Source organism: Pleurodeles waltl, chromosome 7 (assembly GCF_031143425.1).
Source record: "Pleurodeles waltl isolate 20211129_DDA chromosome 7, aPleWal1.hap1.20221129, whole genome shotgun sequence".
NCBI classification, from domain to species: Eukaryota; Metazoa; Chordata; class Amphibia; order Caudata; family Salamandridae; genus Pleurodeles; species Pleurodeles waltl.
In genome coordinates, this window is record NC_090446.1 from 82,225,026 (window position 1) to 82,247,010 (window position 21,985).

At 42.8% G+C, this 21,985-nt stretch overlaps 1 protein-coding gene across 1 annotated transcript; it reads left to right on the forward strand.

Annotated features, from left to right (window-relative positions):
• The first annotated feature begins 20,555 nt into the window (after positions 1 to 20,555).
• Positions 20,556 to 21,548, forward strand: LOC138246841 (taste receptor type 2 member 43-like). The gene has a single exon (XM_069201595.1). The coding sequence runs from the start codon at positions 20,556 to 20,558 to the stop codon at positions 21,546 to 21,548; it is 993 nt and encodes a 330-aa protein (XP_069057696.1).
• Positions 21,549 to 21,985: the final 437 nt, after the last annotated feature.

Here is a 21,985-nt window from a genome sequence, read left to right on the forward strand (position 1 = left end):
TACTAATTCGTCCTTGATTTCTTCTTGCAACCCTCTACGAAACAGAGTTACCAGAGTACGTGTGACCCAAGTTGTTTCAGCTGCTAATTGTCTGAAGCGTGTGATGTATTGTAGAACATCCTGAGTGCCTTGTTGAATATCACAGAACGCTTCCTCGGCTGATGCTTCTAATCCCAGGTGTTCAAACATTTGCTTGAATCTGTTTACGAAAGCGGAATAATCAGACAACACCGGGTCGTTGGAGGCTACTATCGGGGTCGCCCAGGCCAAGGCAGGGCCTGATAATGCACTGATGAGATAACCCACCTTCGTCTTATCCTGTGAAAATTGTGTGGGTCTGAAAGCAAAGTAGACAGTCAGAGCATTCAGAAATTCCCGCTGCTTATGTGGGTCTCCTGAAAACCGAGGAGTAGTGGTAGAGACAGTAGGAACATCAGTACTTCGGGAGGCCAAGGCTTGTCTAAAGCCACATTTTCATTTCTCAATTGTTGCAGTTCTTGGGCCTGTTGCTGAATAGTTATGAGTAGGGACTGGTCAGGATCTGCATTCGCCGTTACTGTATCTTTCTTTCCGCTTGACGAGGTCTGGTTTATTTGGCGCTGCAATCTGTCACGACCTACTCGCAGTCCGTGTCTGTGACCCACAGGAAGTGTGGCGGACTTCTTGTTCTGCCTTGGCCCAAATAGGGGCGACTATTTCTGGTAGCCATGGTGCTGCTGACGGAGGGAACGCCAAAGGCAGTCCGTGCCCTCCAGAAGGAGTCCCCGAGGGGAAAAAACGCCAAAAGGGGAAAAAACTTCAACAAGTGGGAACTCCTGAAACAAAGCACAAAAGTAAAAGAAAATCAAAACAAAAGGAAAAATGACCAGGAAAAAAGCTGGAACAAAATCAGAGTTTCAATATCTGATGCAGAAAAACAGGAGCGAAGACCACCACCAAACAGGAAGTGTTGCAGCGCAAAGAGAAAAATAATCACATACCTTATATACCCCAGGAACAGGAAGTAACCGACAGGAAGTAAAAGGTGCCATCTTGAATTGGGAACCAGTGGTAGAATGCTATAGAAAAAACACCATAGTGAATAGGGAACCAGTGCATGCAGGGAAAAAAGGAAAGCATGCTGGGAAAAGAGAAAGAAACATCGGGTAAAACAGTAAGTATATAATGTGCAGAAACAAGAGCGACAGTAAAGAATATAAAAAGGTGAGTCGGGGGAGCAGGATATACTGGGGGAGCGCCGAACTAAAGAAAAAACGAGGCAAATGTATGCAAGGCTCTGGACGCTGTGCGTCCTGCTGCCACGCGCCGCTTCCCGAGCCGAACATTCGGCTTGCGGAGAGGCACGCTGTGCAACAATACAGGAGTACAGGGTGGCCCTTGAAGGGAAGATAGAAACGGTGGCAGTTGAGGTCAACCTCCTTCGGGCGGACCTCAGGAAGGTTTCTGACAAGGTCAGGGTGGCGGAGGGCTCTATTTTGGAGCTGCAGACAGAGGTGGGGGCTCTGCGTAAACAGATGGTGCAGGTCAATTCCACGGTCGGCAGGCTGGAGGCAAGGCTGGAGGACGCAGAGGGCAGGTCCTGGTGGAATAATGTCCGTCTGCTTGGGTTTCCAGAGCACGCAGAGGGGTCCACTATTGAAAGCTTTGTGGAGAGTTGGATTAAGGACGTTTTGCAGCCTGTCGGGCTGTCCAGGGTGTTTATGTTGGAGCGTGCTCACAGGGTTCTGGTGGTGCCTACCCGGCCCGGTGCACCACCAAGGGCTATCATTGCCCGTCTCTTGAATTATAAAGACATAGACTGTGTCCTGCGGGATGCTCATGAATCTGAGAGGGCGGTCTTCGAGAACTGTAAAATTTCCATTTATCCTGATTACATGAACAAGGTTCAGAGCTCCAGAAAGGGGTTCCTGGAGGTGAAAGCGAAGCTCAGTGCTATGAACATCTGATATATGCTGTTGTATCCGGCATGTCTAACGGTGCTATCTGGAGGCAAGTCCCACTTTTTTTAACATCCGGAGGAGGTCTCGAGATGTCTGGAAATGTGGGACAAAGTGACTCCTGGCAGACCGAAGCGTTCCGGCTCGGTGGCTCATCGGGCTTCTGGGGTGAACGCCCCAGACTGGAGGACTCGTGGGGACAGCCAAGTGGAGGGTACCGCAACACAGATGGTAGCTACTGATACTGATCATAGAATTGAGATACAACAGGATGGGACAATGGTGGTGGTGACTCCTGGATCGGCGGATGGATCGAGTGGGGAGCTGGAGCAGGGGGTGGAGAGGATCCCTGCCCTTTGATGCTTGTATCTGGAGGTTGCTGTTGCGCCTTCTTTTTGGGGGGCTTGTGTCTGAGTGAGAGGCACTTGTACTTAATGGAGGGGTGCATCGGGAGGACTTTGCTAGCATACCTGAGATATTCGGAGATGGGGTGGACACGCCTATTGTATGGGCCGGTGATTACAATTGTATTGTGGATGGTGAAAAGGATCATCGCCCGCCCAAGATGGAGACTAAATCGTTGATGGTGAGATCCCTTGTGGAAGTTATGAATAACTTAGGGTTGTAGGACGGATGGAGGGAACTACACCTGGAGGGTAGGGAGTTCACCTGGCATTCTAAGACACACAACACATACAGTCGGCTAGATCGGTTTCTTCTGGGTGGACTGAACTGCTCACAGATTCTGGATATCAAGCACATGGGTAGGTTTTTATCTGACCATGCACCGGTGTTGATGCAGCTGCAGTGGGGAGCCGATAATACTGGTTTAGCACATAGTAGGTGTATGCCTGTGGATTTTCTGACTGATGCGGGGTGCCGGTACAGGATGGCGGTTGCCATTAAAGGTAATATGGACTTGAATTAGAACACTAAAAAGTCCAGGAGCACAGAATGGGAGGCCTTGAAGGCCGTAGTGAGAGGGGTCTGCATAGGCACCGCTTGTGGGGTACACAAAAAAATGGAACAAGAACTCACTAGTTCGGAGGATAAATTGGCGGTTCTGCAACATCAGACACCAACCACAAGAGAGGCTGAAAGGGAGCAACTCAGATTGTATAAGTCAGTTAACAGCTGCTGGGACACGCTAAGCAGGGTAACACTTAGAACATACAGGTAGCGCTTGCACAGGGAAGGGGATAAATCTGGGAAATTATTGGCATGGATCCTAAAACGGGAGGTGGAGGCACCCCCCATCGTGCATATAAGGAATGCCAAAGGTGAGACAATTACCAATCACAAAGATATCCTTCAGGTGTTGGTGGAACATCTACAGAGAGTATCTAGTGCTGGTGCTCCAGTCCCAGAAGACGAGTTAGGGGAGTTTCTGCGGCGTAAGCTGCTCCCGCAGTTGGAACCGGAGAGTAGGGATGCTCTAGAGGCTGCGATAACTGTGGAGGAAGTGAGTGAGGCAGTGGAGGCACTGCCAAAACCTAGGTCTATGGGGGGTGACGGGATCCCAGTCGAGATGTACCAGACCTTCTCCCTCCTCCTGCGAGAGAGGTTGCTGGTGGTGTTTGAGGAGGCCCGGCTGCGAGTCATGTTGCCGGAAACCATGCGCCAAGGCGTTGTGTGCTTGATGCTCAAGCTGGAGGGGATCCCTATGATCCTTCCTCCTATCGCCCGCTTACTATGATGAACAGCGTTGTAAAGATCCTGTGCAAGGTATTGGGTACTCAGCTTCGTGGGGTAATCCGGAGCTTGGTGCATGGCGATCAATGTGGTTTTATCCCTGGACGTAGCACAACCTACAACTTGAGTCGCTTGGCACATGTTCTGCATGAAACCGAAGGTGAAGAGGATGAATTGGTGCTAGTGTCATTGGATCTGAAGAAGGCCTTTGACACAGTGGAGTGGGACTATCTTCTGGAGGTGCTGCGGGGCATGGGGTTTGGCCCACACTTTCGAGCATGGAAGTCCTGGGAGATTGGTAGGGGAACCAGGCAGGGATGGGCACTTTCGCCGCTGCTTTTCACATTGGCTGTGAAGCCGCTCTGCGATCTGGTTATGACAGGAGCTGGAACCTTTGGGTATCCGGGTGGGGCAGATTGCCCACATCGTTACCCTATATGCAGATGATGCGCTGGTTTACCTTTGGGAGCCTAGTGTTTTGGTGCCTCTGTTGCTGCTGCTTTTGGAAGCCTCCGGAGTTGTGTCTGTTCTCCAGGTTAACAGGAAAAAGTCACTTCTGTTTCCTTTGGGGTCACTCTGTGGTGTGCCTCAGGAGGATCTACCAAGGGTGGGGCTCAGGTGGGAGATTGAGAGTTTTCAGTATCTAGGTATTCAGGTCACTCACACTGTGGCGGTGCACAAAAAATATAATGTAGAACGAGTGCTTGCCGGTCAGGAACGTTCGGTTTTGTTCTGGAACAGATTACCTCTTTCAGTGATGGGGAGGTCGGCTGTGGCAAAGATGGTGTTCCTGCCACGGTGTCTTTACCTGGTTCAGAACTCTCTGTTTCTGTTATCCACTAGGTTCTTTAGCTGTCTAGATAGCTTACTGATTTCATTGGTGTGGGGTGGGTGAGGCAGTAGGGTGGCAGGGGGATATGGAAGAGGGAGGGCTGGCGATTCCCAATATTAGACAATATTATCACGCAGCGCATCTACAACACGTTGCTAAGTGGATGACTGAATCGGACAATTGGTAGAAGAGATTGTTTGCAGGAATGCTGGGTGGGCGGATGTTGGCGCATCTATTGATGTCAGGCAGTCGGTCTGAATCTGCCGTCCCCTATTTGGTCAGAACCACTGCCTGGATCTGGGAGCAGGCTGTTAAGCATGTGTTACAACGGGCCCCATTTGATAGAGAATTGAGAATTTGGGACTTAGCACCCTTCCGGGACATGGACAGCCTAATGTCCATGGAGGGTTGGAGGCTTGGAGGCTGTGATTTGGTAGGAGATTTATACCCCAATGGTGAGTTTATCTCCTTCACTGATGCCTGGGACACTTTCGGTCTGGGCCCCGGTCAGTTCTTGCAATATGCAAAAATGGAGAGTGTGGCTCGTGAGATATGGTGTTGTTTTCCGGTGGCTCCTCAGGCATCGGCGGTGTTGAGTGGACTGATTAATTGGGGCGAGGGGACTCATTTGATCACTCGATTCTATAAAGCCCTTTGGGATGATCAGCAGAGCGCAATAAGTGTGGCGCGTAGGGCTTAGGAGCGTGAACTGGGGGACCACATAGAGGATGCTGACCTGGCAATGGCATTGTCGTTGGTGCGCAGGGTGTCATGCAACAATAGGTTTAAACTGTTACACTTCAATTTTGTACATAGGACATACTTCACACCTAGTCGTCTCAATAAGATTGATCCTGGACGAGGGGCCGGTTGTCCCAGGTGTGGCGCTTTCAATGCCTCCTTCCTACACTTAGCTTGGTCTTGCAGGATGGTGCACAATTTTTGGCGGGAGGTGGTTGGGAGAGTAGAGGAGTTACGGGAGTGGGGCTTGTAGCAACACCATTGACATGCCTTTTAGGTGTAGTGTGGAGACCGCGGGATAGGAGTATTCCATTCAAGCTCACACACCTGGCTCTGGTGTTGGCCAAGCGTTGGGTGGCTATTGGCTGGATGAGTGCCCAGAACCCTGCTATCCCTTGCTGGATTTGATATTTAATGGAATGGGGTGCAGCTGAGGAACAATATACGCGGATAACACGCAGGGAGGAGGGGCACTGACAGACGTGATTGGCTGGGAAGCACTATTGGAACGGTTCACTGGGCTGGAGGATTTAAGTTATGCAGGAAGTACGGATGATGAGGGCTGAATAAGTACACCGTGCATCAACTTGATAGGTGACGACCAGCTGTGGTAGGCTAGGTCTCTGATATTTATAATATGTGCAATGGCTGGTTTCATGTGGATACTCGTCAGGGGGGAGAGCTTGAGGGAAAATTCCTGCAGCAGTGGGTGCTGTCGACCCTTGTCTTGGATTTTATGTTAACTGTGTCCTCCAGTAATGTGACAAAACAATACTGTAATATCTCGCATTGAAATGCACTGCACCGCACTGTATTTTTGTTGGTTGGTTTGTTTTCAAACTCAATAAAAACAGAGTTGTAAAAAAAAGAATTTAACACAGAAGAGCAAAAACTAGTATAAATATGTTGAAGTGAAAGATTAAATTGCAAGAAATAGAGAAAGAGAGATTCAGAAATTTAAAGATACTTACTAGTCATAAAATTGAACAAAAGAGGCAAAGAGTCGTGTATAAAATCTGAAAATCTAGAAGCATTTGAAATGAATGTAGAGAGTGAATTTATTTAGTATTGTATGGTTGATGATTAATATATAGAGGGAGAAGAGAATATGCACAGAGGAAATTATTATGTTTGTGGAAAGACAGTTTATTTTATTCTGCCATGCAGTTGAGTAGGCAACATTGTTCATTAAAAAAAATTATGAGGATAGGACGGCCATATATGCTATGATTTTACAGAGCAGCCTTGGTTTGGATATTTTTCTTGTGACAGAAAGTGGATTGTGCTTTGTTTTAAAAGTACAACAGTGTTGTACGCTTTTGCTAGATAATAGCAAGCTAATTAATCAACACATTAGTAACGTTACTAATATTTGACATGAGGCAAAGGATTTTGAAAAAACGGGTGTGTGGCATTGTGGCTTAATGTGATTAGAGATGGAATTACCAAGGTTGATGAATGGTTTGGGATTGTGGGTGAAAGAATGATACATAAAATTTCTAACATTTGCAATGATCATTGTATTGTGTATAATTATTCTAATACTTATATTAGCAGTAATATGTGTTAGAAATGGGTCAACTTATGGGTGCAAGAAAGAAGAAATGATAGCAGTCAGAAAAAGGAAAAAAAGATATGATTATAATGGGCAACTTTAAATCTAAGACTTTGGACGAAATAAGAGCTTAGGATGATTCAAAATGAAAGAGACAGAAAATGGATCATACAGTGTTTTAGATAGTATGGTTTGTGATGATTTATATCATCACATGGAGGGACACGGTAATGTCGATTTAAAATGAATAAATAAAGTGTGTTTAGTTAAGATGAAAATGTCACAAATAACGTAAAGGAGCTGAATTAATCATAAATCCTATTAGACAGGTCTAATCATGCATCAGACTCAAAAGCAGATGTTGTACATTGCACATTTTAATATGTTTTTTCTCTCTGTAGCTGAAGTTTTATGATCCTGATTTTCCCTGTATCTTAAAATATATTCTTCATGTTTCCGATGTCCTGGAGGAAGGAGCAGAGCTGGACTGTATCTTTACAAGGCACTTCCTCTGGCTAACGGCAGGTATGTATTCATTTTAAATGTGCCTTAGTTTTCTCTAATGTAGTACAATACAGGATTATTCATTAGTACTAGAGAAAAAGTAATTTTCCATGTTATGTGTTGTGTATTTTACTATTGATATTCTAGTGTATCATTTGTGTGACGCCATGCTGGCAGTGCAAGCTCTCTGTTTGGAAACCGATATAACATGAAGTTTTGGGGATGGCACGCAGACCTTCTTGACTTTCCTTAGAGAGTTTAGAATCATTTGCATTTTTATTTGACTGACTAATTATTTAACTCTATGTAATGATTCTAAATTTTAAATAAATCTTCATGGTTTTGACTTTGAACCTTGCCTGGTGTAAGTTTGATTTGACTTACTTATCTTTATTGCTATTCCTTAGGTCATCATACTATGGGACTCACACAAGGCCCTAATCCTTAAAACAAGGTCTTAAGATAATAATTGAGTGTCAACAGTCTTTGAGAGAACAAAAAGTAACGCTAACAATATCAGCAATTTAAGTTGTTGAAGGCGTGGTCAGGCAGTGTTGAGTGAGAGGAATTAAGCTGCTCAGGGAATCCATACTGTCTCTCAAGGATTTCATAAGTCATTAAGATCTTGACAGCACATATGCTAAAAAACCCTGATCATCTCTTCTGTACATAAACAGGATTCTTACCATCACCCAGTCTCCCCTGCTTACACTCAACGGTCTTGGCACATGATCACCAGACACACGCCTCTGAATGCCATTTCTCACATCTACCACTTTATCCAATTTTGACACATTGAGCCCTATCCCCTCTCTGCTCAAATATGCAACAGCCATGCATCCTCTCAACACGGTGAAGGGGGTATGTTCCTGATTGCCTACAGTATATCCCTCACAACTTCCTTCCAACCCAACTGATTAACCAAAGCCAACTACCTTAATGTTTTAAAACACGGTTAACCATTTCAGTTAAACCACAGCTACAAAGATGTTCTTATGTGTTTCATACTCCCACTTTAAATATATTTGTTTCAAACTAAACAAATTGTGTCCCATAAGAGTTCTCACATAAATTTTATGATCGATTTGACAGATACATTTTCTACAAACTTAGGGGCCTTTTACGAGTCTGGTGGTCTAAGGACCGCCAGAATGGCGGGGTCAGTCGGACCACCTCATTCCAGGTGGTCTGACCATCACATTATGGCCCTGGGGGTCGGACCGCCAGGGGACCGCCGTCATCGCTGGGAAAATGGTTCCCTGGGGGCTGACAGCGGTGAGACTTGTGGTCAGCTACGGCAGGGCTGAACTCAGTGCTGCTGTGCTGATCTCGACTCCTGTTTCCACCAGCCTTTCCATGTCTGGGACCCCACTATGGAAAGGTTGGTGGAAGCACAGTGCTGGGGTCCGTGGCAAGGGCAGTGCAGGGGCCCCCCCTACCCAGCACCCTCAGAATGAGCACTGTCTGGTCTGCAGACAGTGCGCAGTCCGAGGGTTCTGTAGTGCTTCAGTACTGGCCTCGACTCACTTAAGGGAGCCGAGACCAATACTGCAGCACTGTTCCCACTTTGCTGACCGGCAGGAACTTCGTAACATGATGTTCCAGCCGGTCAGGCCAGTGGGAACATCGTAATATGGCGGGGGTGAGGCAGCCAGGTTGACGGCTGCCTCATCCCGCGAGTTTGGTGGTCGGCTCTCCCAGCCTATCTTTGCTGCATTAACTGATTTACTCGGGGTGGGACCATCACTTGGGATTTGCCACTCAGAAGACAAGAACCAGAGCTTGTGCTCCATTACTCCACCACCCTGTCTACACCCTGCCACCAATGTATCCTTTAGTGGCCAATGTTTAGCAACTAAAACACCACAAAAAATTAATGCACTGTAACATCTCTGGTTGTCTCCACGTCCACCGTGTTGTCCTAGCATGACCAGTTTATCTTGGTTGTACACGATTCCTCAACAACAGCAATACCAACAAAAATCTATTGGTGCTAAAATCTGGGAGTGATACTGCTTAATGCTGTACCACAAACTGCTCAATGTTTCCTCCCTGCCTATGTATAATTCGTGCAGCGATCCCTAGAATAGAAGTACTTATGTATTTGTTTTCACAACATGCAAATGCAGATTTGTCAACCTGTTGGCTGTCAAGTGAGGGAGACGCCAGCAGTTTAAGAGGGTGATCCCATTAAAGTGAATGGAGAAAATAAATATTTCTGGAGGATGATGCAGGATTTTAAAGAAGGTGACTTTATGGAAGTCTGTGTAGATATGTTGATTTTTGGGAGAATGAATGTCATCAAAAAGAGTTTTTTAAGAGACAACCATTTTTCTGTGCTCTCTTCAACTTTTGGGCACTGACCTAAGTAATGTCTGTTCTTCCTTTTTACATTGTCCCTAGTAGACTACGCGTGCACTGTTTGTTGCTAGGCATATTTTGACTTACCAAGAACATTTAGGGGCTTGGAGCCCGCCCATTGCTTACCATTGGCTGGCTTTCCCGTCACTCTCATTTGCCTGCTTCTTACTTGTGTCCCCGTTTTTCAGTCTTTTTGCATTCCTTCCCATGGATTGTTGCCTCTTTACCATCTCTTTGATAATGTGGCATCTTTGCTGCCACTGCTTGCTTTTCAAGCATTACCTTTATCTTTCGTTTTAAGCACTCCATGACAATGCACGTGTATTCGATCTGTCTCCCTCGTGTACTTCTATCCCCCTCCAATACATATTGCTCTCTGTCACCCTAGTCACTTCGCCTCCCCTTTCCTGTTACACTCGCCTATATGCTTCTCTCCATTCTCTTCCCGTGCCCTCTGTATTGTTTACGCCAACGGCTCCCTTCTGATCTCTCCCTATTGTTTCTATACACACTTGTGCACTCCATGTTGTATTTCCCCAACCCCTGTGTTGTTCCCTCCCTCCTGTTCCCCAGTTGCTTATGCCCTCATACCACCCACCCATGTGGTGCTCATGGCTCCCATGTAGTGTCATTCTGCCCACCCCTATTTTGCTTCCGCGTTCACCTTCCTCTCCCATGATGCTACAGCCACCCGTTGTGTCCATCCCTACATGCTTGCTTTAAAAAAAAAAAAAAAGACACTTTTGCATATTTTCTTTTCTTTTAAGTAGCCAATCCAACTGGGATTGGTAACTAAGAAGAAAAAAACAGCCAAAGCATTCTGTAGGCGCATGCATCAGTGGTGCGTGTGCCTACAAAATGAAGCAGTAGGATTCATCAAAGGCTTTTTCTTTCTTTAACCATGCGGCACAGCATGGCAGAAAACCACTGGCAAAGCCGCAAGGTAAAAAAGACAAGGCCTATTGTGTTTGAAAGTGTTTGTTTAGAGAATTGTCTATGTTCATTGGCATGCCGTTCTCACCCACAAGGTGACACTGCTTAGCTCCATGTACTTCATATGGTGAACAACTGGGACTTGCTTTACACATCTGTTTTATGTCCTGCTCGGCTGTTTTTTTCCTGTTGATTTCCCAGATATTTAGGCAAGTATTAAAAGCAGCAAGCACAAATTCAAGCAATCTTCAATTCCTTTTAAAACACGTATACAGCGTATCTTTGCAAGTTCAAAACTGCCCCAATTTGCAAACAAGGGTCTCTTTTTAGGTATCTAATTCACAAATGGGGCCACTTTTATTTTGGTGCCTTTTGATTGGGATTTTTCACCCTTCCATATTTTTAGCATATATTTAAGATTTATGGTTCACCAAAACTGAGTGATTGCAAACTGATTTAGTTGATGAAGGGAGGATGTGTGCTGGACCGATTATCCCTCTCTGCCCCTTCCGGATTTGTGGATATTTTTGTATTTGGCTCCTAGGATAGTGTGGAGAAGGGCCAGGAAGATGGCAGCCAGAAATAAGGTGAGGAAGTAGGTGGATAGGGAGATACTGGGATTCTACAAATCCAGAAACACAGGGGAGATGTAGCACATGGACACTGTCTTTAAACATTTGGTGCTGTTTGTCACCCTGCCTTCTCTCAACTCATCTATGGGTGGGGCCAGGGAGCCTCTCAGACCCTACCCCACCCTGTGACGAGATGAGAGGGTGAGGTGAGAGCTTGACAAGTGTGTAGCAATGGGCGCTACTAAAAATATTGTGAAACAAAAGGTAAGTATATATCGAAAATTCATAAATATGCTATTTTCTGTCATTTATTTAAAGTATTCAAATAAAAAAATACAAATAAATAGTTTTACTTAGTAATGTAACTTAAATTTATATATAAATACACATATATCTGATATACAGGTATGTATATATTTTCTGTAAAAAAATCTAAAAACAATAATTAAACTATTTTTGAAAAACATTACATTAAACATTTTAGCAGTAATTTAACAGTAAAAATAATAAACATATATAGAATTATGAAAAACATGTGCAACGTAATTTAAAAATTACAATTAATATGAAGATGTTTCCATTAATGATGTGAACTAGATATATAGATACATATGTGTGTTTACATGTGTTATATGCATTTACACACATATATGTATGCTTTCATATTTTTTAAAGTAAATATATAAATACATATCTAAATATATTATACCAACAATATTTAAAGCATTACATTAAAATTATAATACCTTAGAAATTAAAATTAACAAATATTAACTAAAAGTATCACACTTGATAAAAAAAATAAAACAATAATATAAACAATATACAACTTACGTAAAAACTAAATTTTTTATCAATAATGTAAAGATGAAGGAAAAAAAATAAATGGTAAAAAAATACCAACAATCGAAAATAAACAATGCTAGCAAATGGAATTCAAAAGAGTCAGATTTACTATTCTAACTCCAATTTAAGAAATAGTGGTGGACTTTGAAGGGGTTACATTTACTATTCCCACTCTAAAGCAAACAAAAGCAGGAAATGTGTTGGACTTTGCAAACGCTCAGATGTGCTATTTCCACTCCAACATAAGCAACGGTAGAGAAAGCAGTGGACTTGGGATGGATTACATTTACTATCCCCATGCCTATCTAACCAATATTAAGAAAATTGTTGAACTTTGAAAAGGTTACATTTAGGGCCTGATTTAGAACTTCGTGGGCTGGTTACTCCGTCAGAACAGTGACAGATATCCCGCCCATCGAAATCTAAATCCCATAGACTATAATGGGATTCGGATTTTGACAGATGGGATATCCAGCACCGTTGTGACGGAGTAACCCTTCCACCAAGTTCAAAATCAGGTCCTTAATGTTCCCATTCCAACATAAATAAAATCAGGGAATGTGTTAGACTTTGGGTGGGTTAGAATTACTACTCCCACTCCAGTCTAAGCAACAGTAGGAAAAGTGTTGAACTTTGGAGCAGTTAGATTTACTATTACTGCTCCAATGTAATCAACAGTATGGAAAGTGTTTGTCAACATCAGGACAGTGTGCGCTCTACGGGCGACGTAATGCAAAAAGCCAATCCTTATGCAATGTAATAATTCATACACAGTGTGTTGATGCAGTATGTTAACCTTTTGCATTGCAGAGATTTATCCTTGAACGTCATTAATGCTGTTTGCAATGTATTGTTCATTTTCAAGGCTTTGCTGCAGGATTACAGGGTGTGGTCCCTATTCTGAGCCCTTCTAGAATCCTTTCCTGCAGTCTGGCTGGGCGTGGCATGTGGGTGGGGCCTGAGTCTATTTAAGGGACCCAGCCCAGCTCCACACGCTCACCATTCAGAGGTCCCGGTGCAGAGCAGCAGCATTTTCCTGAGCTCCTGTTCCGGAGGCCTACCTAGGCTTTTCCAGGCCCTGTCCTCATTATCTTGGTGATCCTCAAGCAGGGCGGTAAGGCGGAGGTCGGGTTAGGCCCCCAACTCCGTTTTCAGAAATATTCGAGTTTTAGGCCTTTTGGTTAATCGCGTGTGTGATTGTTTTCTTGGCATTTAACTCCTGCAATTCAGATCATCAGAGTGCGCGATCATTACCTGGCATTAAAACCTTGGTGGTCGAATCGGCAACACTGTGCGCAATTTATTCTTGGCCTTTAACTCCTACAGTTCAGGTCGGCAGAGTGCGCGATTGTATCTTGGCATTTAAACCTTGATGGTTGAATCGGCAACAGTGTGCGCGATTTATTCTTGGCAATTAACCCTTGCAACTCAGATCGGCAGAGTGCGCGATCGTATCTTGGCATTTAAACCATGATGGTTGAATTGGCAGCAGTGTACGTGATTCATTCTTGGCAATTAACCCTTGCAACTCAGATCGGGAGAGTGCGCGATCGGATCTTGGCATTTAAACCTTGATGGCTGAATTGGCAACAGTGTGCACGATTCATTCTTGGAAATTAACCCTTGCAGCTCAGTTCGGCAGAGTGCACGATCATATCTTGGCATTTAAACCTTGATGGTTGAATCGGCAACAGTGGGCGCGATTCATTCTTGGCAATTAACCCTTGCAACTCAGATCGGCAGAGTGCCCGATTGTTTCTTGGCATTTGAATCTTGATGGTTGAACCAGCAGCAGTGTGCGTGATTCATTCTTGGTATTTAACCCTTGCAGTTCAGATCGGCAGAGTGCGCGATCATTTCTAGACATTGAAAGCTTTATGCACAGCTTGGTATTAAGGTGTATAATAATTTCTAGGCAACTGAATCCTGAAACTCAAAACAGAGTGTGACCTTGCATTATCATTGAAGAGCCTATCGCAGTTCATTCATGGAAACTAATGTGTTCATTGATTCTTGTTATAACGTAGTTGCTATTCCAAGAACTAACTTGAGAAAGTTCAACGTTCAGAGCATAAGATGTTATTCTAAAAACGCTCATATGAAAGTTTGCATAATCCTTCTTTATTTTCCAGGTAGCCAGAGCTAATAAGGTCATGTTATAGAAAAGCTCTTGATCATTCATGTTATCAGTATATAAATATTTGGAACAAAGTTTATGAAAGTCAATATGAATAATCTTGCTATTGTGTTCTTAACTCTTGCTCCCACAGGTCTCCTTCCCCGCTGTTCTCAACCTAAAACCCCATCCCCCACTTGGCCATTCTTTAACTCTGTGCTATGATAGCTAGTGGAGTTTGGAGCTGCCAAGAGGTGGACATATTGGGAACAGGCGCAAACCCCGAGGATCCGGTCTCCCTGACAGTGTTGGACATTGGAGAGATTAGATTTACTTTTCCCACTACAATCTAAGCACCATTAGAGAAAGTGTTATAGTTTGGAGGGGTTAGATTTACTGTTCCACTTCCAAGGTAAACAAAATCAGAAACGTGTTGGACTTTGGAGGGAATAGAATTACCATTCCAACTCCTAAACATTAAGAAAAAACAATTAAATTACTAAGCATAAAGACATTAAAACCTATTCAAAATAAAAGATATGCATTCTAAATAAATAAAATTGAATGTACTACAAGAGGATAAAATGTAATAATACAACAACAATTTAAGAAATATACAACAAAATAAATAGATTTTAAATAAATACACATCCCTCCCCATTACTCCCCATTACTCAAAAATACCACCAACAAAAAATTATAATAAATTCTAAATAAAACATTAATTACATTAAAAAAGTAGTGAAATAAAAAAAATACAGTCAAACAATGATACATATAAAAATCTGATATTACTATTTGAGATGTTAAAATGGACAGTCTATGAAGAAAAACATCCCTATATATGACTCTAAAAGAATGGATTTGAGAAGGAGAAGAGAGAGGAAAAACACTTGAGAATAGGAATGCTAGATATGCATTAGAAATGATTTATTGGATGACAAAATTATGAGGGACATCTAAATCTTTAGATTGTAAGAGATGTCTATTGAATTTGTCTCAGTGAAAAAATCAAAGGGGTTCTGATTTGAACAGTCTCAACTCTAAGGAAATTAATCTTCCTGATAAAAGGTACTTCACCGATATTTGAACCCAACATGGATTACTTTGGAGAAGAAATGCAAATATGAAAACTGCTGATAAAACAGTTCAAAACAGTAATGGGACTATTGTGACATTGAAAATTATAATTTGGCTACCTTGATCAAGATCATAAATCTATGTTAAGAAAAAAGGTACTTTACCATGTAAATGTAAATTTTGTACAGTTTGAAAATTTTGCAGGTCCTAAACGACAGAAAAATAGGAACATAGATATACTTTAATATCTTAAGAAAGAATGGCTAAATATAATTAAGAATCAGTATCATATGAGGTAGTAGTTCCTAATTACATTCAGCAGAAAATATCAGTTGAGTAATGATGGGTTTTAAACAGACGGTGACATCATTAGCGATGGGAAACGAAAAGTTTTTTTTTTTAAATTGGTGAATGGTGGGTGATCACATGATTTAAATACACTGACACCTCACACAACTCTATGGCCAGTCGAAGGCTCAGGCCGCAACGCGTTGCCATTATTGTTTGGATTAGCACTTTCTGCACCGTGTACTTCACAATATGAAATAAAGAAGATACCTTTTGAATTTGCTGACGGTACTGACGTCATTCTTGTGGCGAGAAACTGATAATCCTGGCTCCCGTTGCTATGTATTGTATTGTATTGTAATAGTATTTATATAGCGCTTACTACCCCTGACGAGGCGTCGAGCGCTTTTCGGTGAGTAGCACGCTACTCTGGATGGATTAGTATCGGGAAATAATGAGTACAGTTTTAGTATTATTATGAGTTAATTTGAGCCGCGGATATGAGAGTTTGTTAGTTAGATTGACTGGAATAATGGAGGGGTGGAGGAGGAAAGAAATCCAGAAGTGTTAATTGGGAGTATATCCTTCATGTAGTGACTTTTGGTGAAATAAATTATCTTTCAAAAGGTTTTTTATTAAATACACTTAGGAAGGAATGAACAATTGATTAAAACAGAACAAATTAATTGAAATAACACCCAGTTCTATAATATACATATTTGATGATCAATTGAATATTTAATTAACATTAAGAATCATTTAAGAAAACCCAATAATTTCTAATTTAAATAACTTCTCACCCTATTTTCCTACAAACTCAACATCCCACTACTAAATTACAAATAAGTGATTAAACTATAGATGAATTAATGTATATGTTAGAGATCGCACAATACACTTAATTCATTAAAATAATTAAGCTATTGATTTATATGATTAATTACTGATTAAATACTTAATTGACATAAATAAACTGAAAACGGAACTCTATTTCCCCAAAAACCCAACATCCTGCTACTAAATTATAAACTACTTATTTAAATTAAAAATAAATAATTACGTATTAAACCTTACAAATTATAGAACAATTCTTATAATATTATTAATAATCGAAAAATATAATATGTAATATATTGAAATAAAAGATGTACTTAATACAGCTGTATTAAAGTAAACCATACTAAATACGTAAAAAGAAAATATTCTTCATTTCTATATTCCGCTCCTCCATATTTTTGAGCTGGTGATATTTTTGATACAATATTGTTTCATAAAAATAAAAATATTTTTTAAACAACACTTTACCACCTGAGTTGATCCATAGCTGGTGTTTTGGAGTACAATAAATGGTAGTCCCTCTTCCCCCAGGCACAGTTCCTGAGTCACCCATGGCATGTCTGGCCGTTCATCCATGCAGCTATTCACATATCCATATAGCCATCATAACCCACCTCTACACCCATTCTAGCTAACTCTGACTATCCATCCCTCCTTTCCAAACTCTCCATTCAGTAAAGACGTGTTTTCACAGTTGACCTAGTGTGTTAGTCAGTGCTTGTTTTTATTGCTATATTTTGTAGTCTCACTCTATTCACCCTTGGGGTTTTTAAATTTGACTTTAAAGTACAGCTGTCAATTAGACACTTTGGGCCAGATTTAATTCTTGGCAGTAAGGATACCCTGTTGCAATGGAGTATCCTCACTGCCAAGAATCCGGTTGACCCTCGGCATTTAGATGCAGGTGGACCTTTGGGGTAAACACAGCGGAGAGTACTCTGTGTCTGCTGTAATGCCTCCCTCTGACAGCCCTGGGAAGCAAGGGCCATTTGAGAAATGACTACATGTCCACCCACCTAATTTAGGTCGTGGAGTTATCATTTGTAGGTCGAGTCTGCCCTCGCTTGTGAGACTGTAGTGTCTAGTAATGGGCTTGGAACCCGCCTACTGCTTACCATTAGTTTGCCATACAGTGCGCATTCAGAGGGTGCTGAGGGCCCCCTGTGCGACAGCATTGGCCTCCGCTCCAGGTAGAGCCGAGTCAAATGTCACCGCACAGTTTCCACAGGGCTGACCGACGGAAACCTTAGTTTCCAGCAGACCGCCAGCTCCATGGCAATCTCCTCACCGTGAGTCTGGCGGTCGGCTTGTTCGACTGCCAGAGTTGTAATCAGGCCCTTAGTCAGGCAGCACAGTATAAACAGCAGTATTTTAGCACAGACCAGAGGGGAAAGTTACTACATCACTTCACCGAAATCATTTCAGAAGATTGTTTTCTTTTTTTGGGGGTTACATTCATCTGACCCTACCACTACTAGCTCAACCATTAAGTTTCCTTTTTCTAATCTATTATGCTCTTCAAGGACTTCCGTTGCCTGATCCCAACACAGTTTCCTGGGCTCTCTGCTCTTTATCCTACTTATTCTTCACCCCATCCCTTGACTCCATCTTATGTTCCCTCCCTGGGACGTACCTCGTTTTTTTTTTTTTTTTAAACGCTATGATGCAAGCAATTGCTCCTGGGTAGTAGCACATTTTTTTAAACATTCCCGCCCTCAACCAGCACACGCCCTCCCATTCACTACCCCCAACCACCCTCTGTTTCACAACCCTCACCTGATTGTCAAAGCCAATAGCTTGGCCATAGGCGAGACCTATTGGCTTTGCCAATGCTTGCTTACTATTTGTTACGGCCAGGAAAACCTGGCGGTAACGAACAGTAAAAAGATTTTAGTGCTCCCCTGCCATGGGCGATGACTTCCGTGGCAAGAGGAGCGTTACTTTTTTCTTTACAAAACAAAATCCTGTTTCTGGATTTTGTTTTTGAAAAGAAAAATAAGATTAGTTTTTCACAGGGTGTATTCTTCCGACACAGCCCTGTAACAAACACTAAAATGCATTGAGAGGAACCACCGCAGCGGTGGTTCCTGCCAGTGCCTTGATAAATGACTAACTGCTAGGCGGTCATTTATAAATTTGGCGTTCAGAGTTGTCTCGGCTTGGTGGCCATAAAGTTGTGACAGTTGTGACTACTCCATACGCCCATTACTGAATCGGGCCCTTTGGTACCAATTCTTTAAAATATAAGTAAAGTGAGCCTTTGCTCCAGCCAGAGGAGTATTTTTCTCTCACCTCATGCTATTGGCCTTTTGGTATATCATTTGGCTTCCTATGGAAGTACTTCACTCATCACACATTCAATTCTTTATCTCTTACATGCAATTTAAACACAAAGTATTCCTTTTTTGTATGTTTTACTCTAATAGGCTTTCCATAGGTGTAATATGTTTTTCTCAGGACACAAATATACGCATCACCACCCCTTTTACTACTACAATCACTACCACCATCATTACCTACCCAGTTACCTCCATCATTGCCACTGTCACCATTACCACCAGACAGGATTTGTGTATGTTGATATTTGCATGCCTTACTACACTAACGTCGACCTGCTGCCGTTGCCAATGCTTGTTTGCACTGCTTTCTGGTGGTTTTGCCATGCTCTGTGTTTTTGTTTTTTAGTGTTGCTTATTGCTCTCTCTTGCCTTTCTTTCTCCAGTTTTTCCTGTTGTCAGGGGTGAAAGGTCAGAGAGCTGCTTAATTAAACTTTTAACATTGTTCCTAGTTCCTTTACTGTGGCTTCCCTTTTCCTTACTTTCTTATTTAGCTGTATTTTGCTGTTAACCTATCACATTTGTTTTTCCACTTGTAAGGTAGAGTAACTGCCTCCCACCATCACTGGACTTAGGACCAGATGTATCGAGCTCCCGGTTTGCATTTCTTAAATAGCGAATTTTAAGAAATCGCTATTTAAGAAATGCAAAATGGGATGTATGAAAATTGCGAGTCGGTAATAGCGATTTCTTAAAAATCGCATTCGTTATTACTGAATCGCATTTAGGGAATTGGAATCCATTCATCCTTATGGCCCTGTAGGCCCATAGGTGCGAATGGTTTTGCCTTACCTAATTTGCGAATTCCTGCTAGGAATTCACAAATTAGGTAATGCAAACCTCAGGATGCTGGGGGCCTAAGATCCCCTTAGATGCACCCCAAAAAAATATTTGTGGACATGTAAAGCTACATGTCATTTAAAAAAAATGCATTTGTAATGCAGTTTTAAAAATTGCACATGCTTACCACCAAACTTGAGTTTGTGGTAATTGCATTTCCTAGATGCCAAATTCGCATTTAGGAAATGCACGATACATGTGCTTTGGAAATTGCAAATAGGAATTCCCTATTTGCGTCTTCCTATTTAGAGAATCGCAATTTGCGATGCCCTAAATGGAGTCGCAATTTTAAGGAACCGCTATTTTTTTGTGATTCCTTAAAATTGCACTGCGAATTCCTTTCATAAATCATGAAAAGTGATTTTGCATTCGCAAAAGGTGGAATTTCATGATTTGCACCGTTTGTGAATGCAAAATCGTTTGCTACATCTGGCCCTTGCTGTCTTAGCCACCACTCACTGTTTGTGCTGTGCTTGTGGAGCTGATTCGATCTTAAAGGCATTAAGCCGTGAATTTGACGGGACAAGAGTTGCCAGGTAAAACCAGTAGGGGCTGGTACATCCAATCTCTATGTGTGTAAGGCACAATCCATCTTGTTATAGACATTAGAGTGATTTCTTGTCCCTTGAACTCTTTTTTACCTTTTCTGTTAATATTTTCTATGGGTGGACATATTTATCTTTTGAGAATTTCCCCATTCTTTCCACTCTTCTCCATAGCAGTATCTCACCTCCGCCATTGACACCCTGTGTTGTCTTGGAAAGATCCTTATAATAGCAATCTTTCTGTTAATTGCTGAAACAGTCTTTCACTTCATTGCTGATGGTGGTAACAGACACCGCTTTTTATGCTCTCGTCTGCACTATATCTTCCTTCTCAGACCATGAGCTGCTTTGCATCAGGATTTCCCTAATCATAACCCATCGCCAGCTCACTGTCGAGCTTTTAGTGCCTCTTCCTCACCTCTCGGCTTCAAAATATAAACCATCATCTGGCTGTTCCAGGCGGAAACCATCTCCCTGGCTACCCTGGCTGCCCTGACCCATGACCCCCTCTGGTCCTCCAACGGTGACATCCTGCTGGACATGACATCACAAGTTACCACAGTCAGCCTCCTGGCGACCACGAGTGTGCTGCTCTGTACCTGCCTTGTTGGTAACATCTTCATTCTGGAGGTCATCGTCTCACACCACAGTCAAGCTGCCATCTTGGCACTTCCAACTAATGAGTTGATCATCGGGAGTTTGGCCATGAGCAACATTCTCAATGGGGTGTTTAGCTTCTTCTGGCTTGTGGTGTACCTCTTCAGGCTTTGCCAACGTGCTGGCGGGTGGCTGTATCAAGTTCTGGACTTTGCCACGATGACTGTGAGTAGCACTAGCTTCTGGTACACTGCTTCCCTCTCAGCATTTTACACCCTGAAAATCTCCAGTGTCAGTCCTCCACGCATTACCCACCTTATGGTACAGTTTCCCAAAGCCATGCCTGCCATCCTACTCTTCATGCTGCTGGCTTGCAGCATCTTCAGTGGGCCAGCTATCGCATACATCCGACTGAAAGAACCCAATGGCTCAGACTTGCACTGTGGGGATTATTATGAGGCATCAGGGGCTTACATGACCTATAGCTCGGCATTTAACATCCTCAGCTGTCTGCTTCCTCTGGTTATCTTGACCATCTGCAGCGTCTTTCTGGTGACCTCACTATGTCGCCACTCCCGCCGCATGGGCGGTGGACCTCGGGCAGCTGTGCATCTACGAGTAGCCAAGATGGCATTGGTATTGTTTGGTTTCTATGCCCTTTGTGTGGTCTGTGCCCAAGTCAGCAATGAGTTATATGTGGCCACAGATGGAACCGGTGACTGGTTTGTGACCTACAGCGTAGTACAGTTGATCTACTCATCTGGCTGCCCCCTCGTCATTATCTGGGGAACTGTTCGACTGCACCATCGTCTACTGAAGCTGTACAACTCCTTGAGGTGCTGCAAGACCTTAGTGCTTCAGGATGGGTCCACAGCTGCAGACAGTCCTGCATCACCCATAGAAACTACCAGGTGCTCCTCCTCTGCAGTTCAGTAAGTTTGTGTAGAAGCTGTAAGATGAAAATATTTACTGTGCTGGTAGACGTTTTCCTGCAATCTCTAGAGTCAACTCAGCCATCAGCAATCTCTGCACCCACCTGTGGAGGTTTGAGATGTCTTCTTTCCTGTTCAAATTGACCTCATGCAAAGGAATTTTCTTGAAGGGATTCTCTCTTTGTTAACCCAGGGTAACACCATTCTGCTTATAGCACAGGAATAAGTTCCAAGGAGCACATTCCAAGTTGTGGAAATCTGAATCTTGAACCAGACAAAGACTTGGAAGACTCCCAAAATATTTCAAAACTTTCTGATTCAGCTTGAAAATTAGTCTCCCAAACTGGCATAGAACAAATGTTCTAGAAGGCTGAAGGTGACCTTGTTTGTGGGAACTCTCATTGATCAAACACTCACCATAACTTACATCTCTCTTTGAAT